Source organism: Littorina saxatilis, linkage group LG5 (assembly GCF_037325665.1).
Source record: "Littorina saxatilis isolate snail1 linkage group LG5, US_GU_Lsax_2.0, whole genome shotgun sequence".
Classification (NCBI taxonomy): Eukaryota; Metazoa; Mollusca; class Gastropoda; order Littorinimorpha; family Littorinidae; genus Littorina; species Littorina saxatilis.
Genome location: NC_090249.1, coordinates 43169614 through 43182038, shown reverse-complemented (window position 1 = coordinate 43182038; position 12425 = coordinate 43169614). Strand labels below are relative to the sequence as shown.

At 41.8% G+C, this 12425-nt stretch overlaps 1 protein-coding gene across 1 annotated transcript; it reads right to left on the bottom strand.

The window, feature by feature from the left end:
- Nucleotides 1-8926: 8926 nt before the first annotated feature.
- Nucleotides 8927-10053, bottom strand: LOC138967766 (another transcription unit protein-like). The gene is made up of 2 exons (XM_070340422.1): nucleotides 10037-10053; nucleotides 8927-9935 (listed from the first exon to the last, which is right to left on the bottom strand). The coding sequence occupies exons 1-2, from the start codon at nucleotides 10051-10053 to the stop codon at nucleotides 8927-8929; spliced, it is 1026 nt and encodes a 341-aa protein (XP_070196523.1).
- Nucleotides 10054-12425: the final 2372 nt, after the last annotated feature.

Here is a 12425-nt window from a genome sequence, read left to right as displayed (position 1 = left end):
TTTTGCCAATAGACCCTATCGTTATTCCAAGCTCTCGTAAGCTTTCGCAAGCAAAGCATGTGGTACAGCAATCTCACGCAAGCTGCAAAAGCCGGGGTTCGAAGTTCTCGCGGTGTTCAAAGAATAACAAAGAGCGTGTCTCGCGAGAGCTGCTCAGATGCCAAAAAGGTCCATTAACTGATTAAGTTATCTAAAATCAACAAATTTGCGAAAAACTTGTGATGTGAACATGTGTGATTCTATGAACAGCTTGAACTTGAAGATGGGAGTTTGGTTTTAATACAGGGCTATATTTGGACATTGCTGATCGAGGCAAGCTAATTTCTCTGAGGTAAGCTTCACATTCATACATCCTGTAGATCTTACAAATTACGTTCATGATGTACACTAACAGAATCATGTGTCAGTGTTACTGCTTACCCCCTCTCTCTCTCTTTCACACTCACACACACGATGGTAACACATACATTTTCTTTAGAAAACAGCCTTGAGTTCCAGGATAACAGAAAGTTCAGCTTTCCTTTAATTCCCAATTTTCTCAGACTCCAGAGAATTTTAACAGATCGACCGGATGCATGATGTGTCACTCAGTGTCAGTACCGATCGGAGGAAGGCCACTCACAAAGTCTCGCAAAATAGGTTCGTACTTTAGTCTGTGAATAATTTTAACCATACCTTGTTGTAGTTTTTCCTACTCCACCTTTTCCGCCTACAAAAACCCATTTTAGAGAATTCTGATCAATGATATTTTTCAAAGAAGGATCGTATTCTACCGAATCCCCAGTGGCAGCGGCCATGTTTACAAGGGAAGCTACGCCTACAGCAGAAGTGTTACGGACACGTTTCCCAAACAAGTCAAACTTGTCTCCCTTACTTTCCGGGCTGGACGGGAATAATTCAATTCACCTAATCATTAGGCTTATACTGATAGTCCATTTGGATTCATCGAAGCTGACTTCGCTTTTTCCGATGTAGCAGATTCATCACCATGCTGATGTTGGCTACCTATCACTAAGAAGAAGAAGAAGAAAGTAGGCCGGCATTTCTTAGCCATGAACAGTACTACGCGGCACACACTGGCACACACCCACACACACACGGCACTGACACTGACACACACACACACACGTGACACACACACTGGCACACACACACTCCTGTGTTTAAACGAGATTCTGTCAAAGCAATCCGATGCTAACCCTGCAAACTTTTGTTTTGCACATTAATTTTGTTGTTAGCTGTTTGTTTCCATGTCAGTGAATGTATTATGTGCAATTAAACGGCCGGGTACGGACACACGTTTTACACATGAAGCTCGCATTTTTCATGATACGCTAACCGCTTCGACCATTATTTTTAATAATCACTGAGACTCGGCATGTAACCTATACATAACAACAGAAACAACATTTAATGCGCAAATCTGTATCAACATTTATTTTTGTGTCGCGATACAAAATAACAAACCGAACGAAACAAACCAGAAAAGCGAGGAAAGACCAAATACTGAATATTCATTACTGCCGATTCAAGTGCAACCAACCAATAAAATCTCAGGAAATTGTCACGAGGTCGTAAGCAGTGCTCAGAAGCAGGTTTCCGCAGTAAGTTTTCTGCAATGTTCTTGATAATTTTTCAATATTTCATGTATAAGTATCTTTGATAAGTGTAAGTTTTCATCTTTGTGGTGGTATTCATCCTTTTTTGGTTGATTTTATGGCATAACGAATGATTCATAGACGAAAGTACTTGAGCGCGCCGGCAGACGTACCCCACTTTTGCATGTTACTTTGGCAGACGGCCGGTCGACAGAGAACACAAGATATGAAACGCTGAGGGAAAGAAGACCGATTTAGAAGTGTTGGTCTTGCTATTTACTTTTCAACAATTCTTCTGACCAGAGAAAGGTATCTGTGTGGAACTTGATGCACTTGTGAAGAGACGGACAGTAGGATGTGAATATTCAATCAGCGCCATTTCTTCACTGTGAAAAACTGACATTGATTGAACATTCCGAGCGGATTTGTCAGCTTCAAACCAGAAAACGTGAAGTGATGTTTCGAACAAAGAGACTAACGCAAAATGCATCGAGTAAAATGTTACAAGGACCCGCATAATCTGGAACAAAATGTTGGACTGAAGTTGAGTACAAGCAAGCAAGGCTCATCCGGTCTGAAGATCACAGAAGAGGCGTCATCAACTGGTCAGAGGTGCAGGCAGCGCAATTAAGAGAAGAGGCAGGGCCAGTAAGGAATTTGTTTAGACATGACATTGTTGGGCAAGTTGAGCTGTGGTAACATTTTTTTGGAAAACGAATTATGAAAGACACTGAGAAGTAGAGGTCGCTGGAAGTTTTCATAGCGAAATTCTTCTTTAATGACAAACTGACCTTTTTTGGTTTTAATCCCGTAAATGAGTAACACTTGCCCTTCAATTGCTGGGCGTTTCGAAATATCAGCTGGTTGTTCTTGTAGTAACTTGTACACCAGTTAAAATCATTTGTATTTCTGTTTGGGGTCATTCATTTCCAAATACTGACCGTCACTTGAAAAGTGCTAGAACTCACAAGATCAGAAACAAAACAAAAAATAATCTCGGCTTCCCGTGAGGTCTTTATGTGATTTTGGTCAAAACCGGTAGTTTTACCTGTGCGCTTTGGGGAGCTTTCTTAACTGTTGTAACTATTTGAAAAACAAGATTGCTAGGGTCTTTCTTCAGAACTCTGGGCCGAACTCTGCCTGCTCGATGTTGTCATGTCACAGCCATTGTTTTGTCTTTGTGGTTGTATAATTATGTCTGGCCCCACCGCGCACTCTCTCTCTCTACACTTCTTTCTCCTTCTCTCTCTGTCTCTGTCTCTCTGTCTGTGTGTGTGTGTGTGTGTGTGTGTGTCTCTCTCTTTCTCTCTCTTTCTCTCTCTCTCTCTCGAGCTCTCTCGAGCTCTCTCGAGCTCTGTCTGTCTGTCTGTCTGTCTCTCTCCCCCTGTCTCGGTCTGTCTGTCTGTCTCGTTTGCCGTCTCTCATCTTCTAGTTCTTTTCTGTCCGTATTTGTTTGTCATGTTCGTCTCGTGCCTCTTCACGTTCCTCTGATTCTCTCTTATTTTCTGTAGGGCGTAAAGAAAAGCATAATGAATAACATAGCATACCTGAACACAATCACGAAGACACATGCACTCTAACATGAAATTTAACGTTGTCGACAGAATGTGGCATTGGTAAATTTTGAAAACCAATACAATCCAATAGGATGTGGCATTGTAAATTTTTTTTATAATAAAAGATGGCTATAAAATTGTATTTATTATTGTGTTGATTTGCACTGTTTTTTTGTAGATTAGTCAGTTTGTTTCTCTGTGGTTTGACTTCCTCGTCTGTCCTTGATATAGGTCTGTACTTGATTCTTTGCCTCTGCTGTCACTTTGTTCATTCGTTTTGAGACAGCGACAAAAGGTTACTGAAATTTACTCATGCAAATAGTTCCCATACACAATCGGAAGTCTTGATCAATCTGATATCTCCTGCAAACACTGGGCACACCGTAAGCTCATCATGAAATGCCGCGTTAACAGCTGCTCAGTGGAAGTTGTGTCATGTGATACGCTTTTGATAGCCATTTCACTGGATGATAGTTTCCCCTCAGCAGAAAAAACACATCGTTACACTTCTTGTGCTTTTTAATCACATTTGACAAGCAGTTTTGAATAAGTGTTCGGATCCAGGAGTATAAGCAAGAAAACAGATTCGCAACAATTAAAAACTATGCAATGGTGCTGTTATTTGGGATACGGACATGAAGTTGTCACCTTTTGTCGCTGTTTCTTTTTTTGCTTGTCGTTTGTCTTGTTTTGTATTGTCGCACGTGTGGGTCTGTTTCGCCCTGTCTCGTTGTGTAAAGTTCAAGTTTCACGTCCCCAAATACCTTTTTCCATCAGCAGTAAGCCTTACGAGTTTTGTCCATGGAATATGAAGGCACAATCCCGTTCCAGACTCGTGAAAGTGACATGTACCGAATGAACTCGGGACATTTACAGACCTTTCTGTCTCACCTACACAGGTCTCATTCGGGAAATTGCCTTTGTGAAGCAGGGTTCTTAGAATTAATTGAATTTAAGAGTCGGTTACACGTTCACTTTTCAAATTTGCTTCTGTTATTGCAAAGTGACATTGTCGCGCCTCTACGTCGCCAATCTTGTGTCAATTGTAAAAGCTTGATTGAACTCGGGACACAGTGAATTTGAATATTACACTGGACTTGGCCTATTTTGACTTGTATTGTCCTGTTTTGTTCTGTTTTGTTTCGTCTGATTTGTCTTGTTTTGTCTGGTTCATCTTGTGGTAATCTTTAGATTCAGCTTTGTAAACTCAGAGAAGGTTCACTTTTGCTATCAAAGGTGTGTTGTTGGGTGTGTTTAAAAAAAAATCAAAGCCTACTTAGGCCTATTTGTTCAACTTACTCTTCAAATCATACGAAGATAGAACAACTGACAGAAATCCATTTATTCACATGCGAGTAGGAAAGAATATATTTTCCTTGCCATTTTGACTACGAAAAGTACAGATAAATCGCAATCGTCAAAAAAATTAATGGCGACCGAAAGCATGTTTTTGTACAAATGACCAAATAGGACACACTTTTGGAACTATATCAATTCTATCACTCGATAACAATGAAGAAACTGATACAAGCGAGCTGTATCTGATGCTTTCATGGTGCGACCCGTAAGTTTACAACGCAACGTTCAAGATTACCTTGTTTTGTCTTGTTTTCCAAATAACTGTTCCTTTGTCTTTGCCTTTTCTTGTCCTTTATCTTTTGACTATGTTCCCGCCCCGTGTAACGTTCTGTCTCGCTGTCAGGCCACGAGTTGTCTCGTTTCGTATCGTGCTGGCCCGTGCTGTATGTCTCGTGACGTCATGTGTGTGTTTTGTGTGCGTGCCTAATGTGCACGGCGACGCATCCGAGAGAACCAGCAACGAACTACAAACTCCAAGTAAGTGAAATTTCGCAACTGACACCAAACAAACAAACAATAAGCAACCGACCAACCCAACAGTCATCACATTAAACACCAACCAAGAAAACAACAATCAAACCGAGAGAGCTAATTCGTGATTGATCGCGATCGGTTTGAATGGAATAAAATCGATGAGGCCATTTTCAAAGATTGTTCGATGCGCTCGAAAAACCTTTGAAAGTGCTTTGTACGATTCCATGCTGACATCTTGAAGCTTTTGGTAAGAAGACGATTAAAACTGTTCTGTCACGTTTTTGACGTGTCCACTGACATCTTGAAGCTTTTGGTAAGAAGACGATTAAAACTGTTCTGTCACGTTTTTGACGTGTCCACTGACACTTTGATTAAGCTTGCGGTAAGAAGACGATTGTCGTGACGCGTGTTGACACAAGTCGCGCCTGTGACTGATGTCCGCGGACAGAGATGTCCTGTCGCGTTGTTGTGTTTAGAGTTAGTGCGTTAAAATTCTTTAGGCAGTGCGTTCACGTACAGAAAAATCGTTGAAAGACTTTTTCAATGTTGTGATGCACTGCCAATGTATTGTCTAGAGATGTTTTTGTTTGTTCTCTGCTTCTGGTGTGTGTGTGTGTGTGGGTGTGTGTGATATCTCTTTGTCATTGTCTGAGAAAGGTTCATATTGCTTTAGACAAAGCAATTTTATCCGCGTGGTTGTAACTTAGCTCACAACGTTTGAAATGAAAAGGTGCACAACTTGTACAAAATTTTTCATAGAAACAAACAAGAAAAATGAAACATAGCTCACAACGTTGAAAAAGGTGCACATCTTGTACAAAAATGGTCATACAAACAAACATAAAAAAAGACAGACACACACCCATCACATGTTTCTTGCAGATACACTCTGACTTCAGGATTTTTGTATCATAGTACTTGTTGGCGTTTTGGGCTACGATAGCTAACTTAGCATCGCGGCCGTATTTGTCGACAATGACCACGATGCGTTGTGTGTTTGTTGTCAGTTACCGTTTGGCGATTTCCCTGAATTAAGTCACTGACACTGCTCAGGTCCTTTGAACGGCTGCTACTGGAGATCTTTTCAGTACTCTGTGTTCAAAACTTAGGCCAGTTTTAAAGGTTTATTTTTAGAATTGCTATTATCCGTTTCAGATTTCTAATTAAAACAGAAACTATTAAAGCAATAAACCGTAAAGGCGAGAGGATGCAGACTGATATACTTGCGCTTTTCAAACTTTTCCATTTCTGAGGGTTTTGTGTTTGCTCGTTCGGAGTGAAATGTACCCTCGTGTATATTTCGTTTTTGTGTTAACCAATCGGAAAAGAATGGCTCAAAACAATCAATTCGTCAGAGTTCCAACTGCGAAACATTCTTTGAAATGTCGAGTTTTGTTGCTGACTTTTCGTTTCCAAATGCCGAGTTTCGTCTCTGAATTTTAGTTCAAACAAGCCTAGTTTCATGGCTGATTGTCGTTTCTCCATGCCAAGTTTCATGGCGGATTTTTCGCTTCCAAATGCCGAGTTTTGTTGCTAATTTTTCGTTTGCAAAGTTTTGTCACTGTTTTTAAATTTATGCGAAGTATTTCGTTTTCAAAGGCCGAGTTTCGTTGCTGATTTTCGTTTCCAGATGCCGAATTTTGTCGCTGATTTTTCGTTTTCACATGCCGAGTTTCGTCGCTGAATTTTCGATTCCAAAATCCGAGTTACGTCGCCGAGTTTCGTTTGCCGATGCCGAGTTTTGTTGCTGTTTTTTCGTTCCCAAATGCCGAGTTTTGTCGCCGAGTTTCGTTTCCACATGCCGAGTTTCGTCACTGATGTTGCGTTTCCAAAAGCCGAGCTAGTTTCATCGCCGATTTTTTTAATTTAACATGCCGAATTTCGTCGCTGATTTTTCGTTTCCAAAATCCGAGTCTCGTCGCCGATTTTTGTTTCAAAAAGTCGAGTTTCGATGCTGATTTTCGTTTCCAGATGCTGAGTTTTGACGCTAATGTTTGGTTTCCAAATGCCGATTTTCGTCGCCGATTTTTTGTTTCCACATGTCGAGTTTTGTCGCTGATTTTTTGTTTCCAAAGTTTTTTTCGTTTCCAAATCCGAGTTTCGTTGGTGATTTTCGTTTCGTTTGCAAATGCCGAGTTACGTCGCTGTTTTTTTCGTTTCGTAGTCGGTGTTAACTTTTCGTTGTCGGTGCTAATTGTTCGTTTCTAAGTAATTATGTCTCTTTCGCTGTCTCCAATCTCTCTCTCTCCCTCTTGTTGTCGGTGTTAATTTTTCGTTTCTAATTAGTAATTATGTCTCTTTCGCTGTCTCCAATCTCTCTCTCTCTCTCTCTCTCTCTCTCTCTCTCTCTCTCTCTCTCTCTCTCTCTCTCTCTCTCTCTCTCTCTCTCTCTCTCTCTCTCTCTCTCTCTCTGTGTATGTATATGTCATTATGAATAAGAAATAATTATCTTGTCATTAAAAAATTGCTGTTTTGAATTTTACCTAGATATGTTATTTGCCTTTCTTAATCTGTGATGCATAAGTATAATGTCATTATTTATCATGATTTGCTCATCAAGCATATAGAGTCAACTATTTTTGAGTGAGACGACTATATTTAAAGGTACTGAACTTGTCAAATCCAGGTGCAGGGAGCCCCTGGGGCTTTTAGGCATACCTCAGGCAGCTATCCGATAGAAGAACTACCAAGTTTCATTGACTTGCACCCAAAGAGTCAAGAACTGCGATTTTTTTACGAATTAATTTCGTACTCGGACCCGGCTGGTCTTGACCTATTTTTGGATCTAAATTTAGATCAGGTAGATCAACACATCATGCACAAAAAGACACGTCACTAGCAAACTATTGTCAGACGTCATCATGAGTTTGTGTAAAACAAAATGGAGGCCGGAATCACTCAGTTGAATCGAACTCCGATCAAACACCACGTAATAACTAGGTTAATTTATGCACTCGCGTGAACAAGAAACTGTCGAGCTTCACAGATGTCGTCGTTGGGTAGTTTTGGGTTTGTTTTACTACCATAGAAGGATTTTTGAACTGTAAATGCACTCATCAGCTGCACCAAAAACGCAAAACGAAGGCTGTGAGCTGCACTGTGCCTTTAATCAATTAATGTATCATTAAAAACAGTTTTTATTACTGTTGAGCTTTATTGTGTCTTGTGTACGTTCTTTGTTTCTTTAATCACTAAATGAAGAATCAAGTAATGATATAATTTCGTAGACATGGTTTAAAATGGTGCTGATTTGTAAAGTTCTTGAATTTCTTTTGCAGCCCCTCGATCAGTTCCAAGACGGGCCTGCGTGACACAGGAAATACGCTCGTCGCGAGCATCTGAAGTTTTGGCCTTGACGGGCATAATTTCCCTCTGTATTTTTAGATAGTTTATGGTGCGTGCGTGTGTGTGTGTGTGTGTGTGTGTGTGTGTCAGAATGTCTCAGATAATGAACGCTTTTTAGTGTATGCTTGTTGCAAACAGAGATAACTGATTGAAATGATTTTGGTTTAGTCGACTGATAGATGGATAGATTAATTTGATTGATTGGTTGATTGATTACAAGAATTAAGGTTTAGGTATTTCACGTAATTTAAAAGAAAATGAGAAGTCAATTAGAAACATGTTCTTAGAAATAGAATGAATTATTATAAATAAGAATTCATGAATGTTTATTGATTGATGATAATGCTAACTATTAAAAATTATGTAACATTAGGAAGAGAGAAACTGAGTTGTACCTCTTCTTTTTCAGGATGACTATTTCACCCTTGTTTGTGTGCATTTTCCCGTTTTGTTTTGCCGTTGTATTTTGTAATGCTATATTGCTTGTTGTTTCTTTAAAAGTGTTTTTGGTGACCTGGTGTATTATGCCAGGCTTTATTGTGTTCTCCTGCCAATGCGTTTCCCCCCTGCTGGTGCATCCACTCGATCATTGTATTACCGTGCCGTTGCCTTCCCGTGATGGCGCTTTCCCCTGATGTTCCGTTCCCATGCTGGTGCGTTCCCCCTGCCGTTTCGTTCCCTTGCTGGTGCCATTTTCCTGACGTTGCGATCCCGTGCTGGTGCGTTCCCCTGACATTGCGTTCCCGTGCTAGTGCGTTCCCTTGCTGGTGCGTTTCCATGACGTTGCGTTCCCGTCCTGGTGCGTTCCCCTGCCGTTGCGTTCCCGTCCTGGTGCGTTCCCCTGCCGTTGCGTTCCCATGATGGTGCGTTCCCCTGCCGTTGCGTTCCCGTGCTGGTGCGTTCCCCCTGCCGTTGCGTTCTCCTGCCGTTGCGTTCTCCTGCCGTTGCGTTCCCTTGCTGGTGCGTTCCCCTGCCGTTGCGTTCCCTTGCTGGTGCGTTCCCCTGCCGTTGCGTTCCCGTGCTGGTGCGTTCCCCTGCCGTTGCGTTCCCTTGCTGGTGCGTTCCCCTGCCGTTGCGTTCCCTTGCTGGTGCGTTCCCCTGCCGTTGCGTTCCCTTGCTGGTGCGTTCCCCTGTCATTGCGTTCCCATGCTGGTGCGTTCCCCTGCCGTTGCGTTCTCCTGCCGTTGCGTTCTCATGCAGGCGCGTTCCCCTGACGTTGCGTTCCCGTGCTGATGCGTTTCCCTGAAGTTCGGTTCCATTGCTGGTGCGTTTCCTCTGTTGCTGCTTCCCCCCTGTCGTTGCGTTACCGTGCTGGTGTGTTCCCCCTGCCGTTGCGCTATCTATTGGTGCGTCAGTTTCCCTGCTGGTGCATTTCCCTGCCGTTGCGTTCCCGTCCTGGTGCGTTCCCCTGCCGTTGCGTTCCCATGATGGTGCGTTCCCATGATGGTGCGTTCCCCTGATGCGATCCCTTACTGGTGCGATCCCGGCCCTGCCGTTCCCTGCTGGTGCGTTCCCCTGCCGTTCTGTACCCTCGCTGGCGCGTCCTCCCTGCTGTTGCGTCACACCCCAGCCCCACTCCCCATTCTGTTGTTGCGTTACCTTGCTGGGAATATACCCTCGTCATGTTCTCTTTATTGTGCGTTCCCCTGTCGTTGTGTTCCCATTCTATTGTGTTCTCTCGTGTTGCCGTTGCGTTTAGCTTACGCGATTCCGTGCTGCATTTTCTCTGTTGTATTTTTGAGTCACTTGAGAAAAAGTGACTCTATGTAATCGGTCAGTGTTATGTCTGTCCGGCCGGCCGTCCGGCCGGCCGTCCGTAGACACCACCTTAACGTTGGACTTTTCTCGGAAACTATCAAAGCGATCGGGCTCATATTTTGTTTAGTCGTGACCTCCAATGACCTCTACACTTTAACGATGGTTTCGTTGACCTTTGACCTTTTTCAAGGTCACAGGTCAGCGTCAAAGGAAAAATTAGACATTTTATATCTTTGACAAAGTTCATCGGATGTGATTGAAACTTTGTAGGATTATTCTTTACATCAAAGTATTTACATCTGTAGCCTTTTACGAACGTTATCAGAAAAACAAGGGAGATAACTAGCCTTTTCTGTTCGGCAACACACAACTTAACGTTGGGCTTTTCTCGGAAACTATAAAAGTGACCGGGCTCAAATTTTATGTGAACGTGACTCATTGTGTTGTGAATAGCAATTTCTTCCTGTCCATCTGATGCCTCATATAATATTCAGAACTGCGAAAGTGACTCGATCGAGCGTTTGCTCTTCTTGTTCCCTCTTGTTTGGATTCCCCTGTTAATTTAACCCTGCTGCTTTTTGTTCTGGCACTGAGTTCCCCCTCCAGCATTTTTCTGCTGTTTGTCCTTGTTGCCACTTTGACTTATTCTGCTGCTGATTTTGTTTCTTTTGTGCATGCACCTCCTGCATGTACTGATTTGCTATATTTCTATTTGTTTTGGTTTGTTTACAGTTGATGTTTGTTGTCCCTCCACTCTCCTTGTTGCACGATTTCTTTCAGTTACTTTTGTTTTTTTCTGATTTATAATATAACTATTTTGTTTCTGCTCACTCTTCCTTTTTTTTGTTTCAAGATTTTTCGGTCGTCTTCTCGTACTTGTTCTGGTGCATTGCAAGTCTTACCAGACCATTCCCTGTTCGATTATGCCACAGAGCTACAGTAGGTAAGCTGCTGAGGAACACGTTGCCTCTCCATGTACTTCCGTCTCTCCTGGTCTTCTTCTCTTAAGCTCCTCCCTCTCCTTGTCCTCTGACATGTTGAATTGTTTAATTTGTTACCGATGGATTTTGAGCCTGGGTTGGTGGCACTCAACTTCTAGCATCGATTATGGCCCTCGTAAAAAAATTTCGATACACATAGCGTTAGTCTCTTTGTCTGTCCAAAATGTAACTTCACGTTATCTGGTTTGAAGCTGACAAATCCAATCGGAATTTCAGCATCAGTTTTTAGCACAATGAAGGAGTGAAATTGATTGCCTGTTATCCTCATCGCACTGTCTCTTCACAACAAGTGCACTCAAAGCTCCAAAGAGATACATTTCTCTGGTCCGAAGAAGAATGAGTGGTAGAACAAACAACAGAGACACTTATAGTAACTACTTGGAATCCGAAGGTCAGAATGCAATCAGAGAATAATAATCGATTGGATTTTGTGTCCTTGTAAATTATCAAAGACACAAATGGTCATGCAATGAAGAGTAGCTGTGATAGTTTTCTAAATGCTGCTCTTGTGTTGATGCAAGTCTGTTTTCTAAGCTTTTGAATTTCCATTTTCGCACAGTTGTCTTCAACATTTTAACGATTTGTTTAATTCATTCCATTGGGAATTATGTTTTAACTCTTGATCTTGTCTGCTGCACACACTCTGTTCACATGAACCCAATTTCTTTGTTTCAGACACCACGCTGCAGTATCGACGACTGCGGCTGAACTTCACCGTGTCTGCGCGCGCGTTCGTTCGTTTATTTGAATAAGGAAAACAAATCACCGTGTCAATGATTTGAAGCATAATGACTTTGATCGCAGTTGCTGTGTGTGTGTGTGTGTATATATATATATATATATATATATATATATATATATATATATATATATATATATATATATATATATATATATATATATATATATATATATGTGTGTGTGTGTGTGTGTGTATGTGACACGTGTCTGTTGTAGCCTACATGTACCGTGTTTTTAGTACGTGTGTGTCTGTTGTACAGCAGTGTTTTGAGTTCGTGTGTATGATACGTGTCTGTTGTACACTGTTTTGTGTGTGTCTTAGGTACAATGTTTTGAGTGTGAAAGAAACTTCTGTGTGTCTATTGACTAGTGTTAGTACAATGTAAGTTGTGTTTGTATCTTGACGCGTGCGAGTGTGTGCATGTGTGCGTGCCGTCGCAAGCGAATGCGCAACTACCGTGAATGGTAGCATCAACAACACTATAGGCCACACACCTACACACTTTCGGAGAAATTGTCTTTATTGTTCAGGTAATTACAATCGCCTTTTAATGGAAGAGTGATACATCGAACAACAAGACCTACAAATCAGA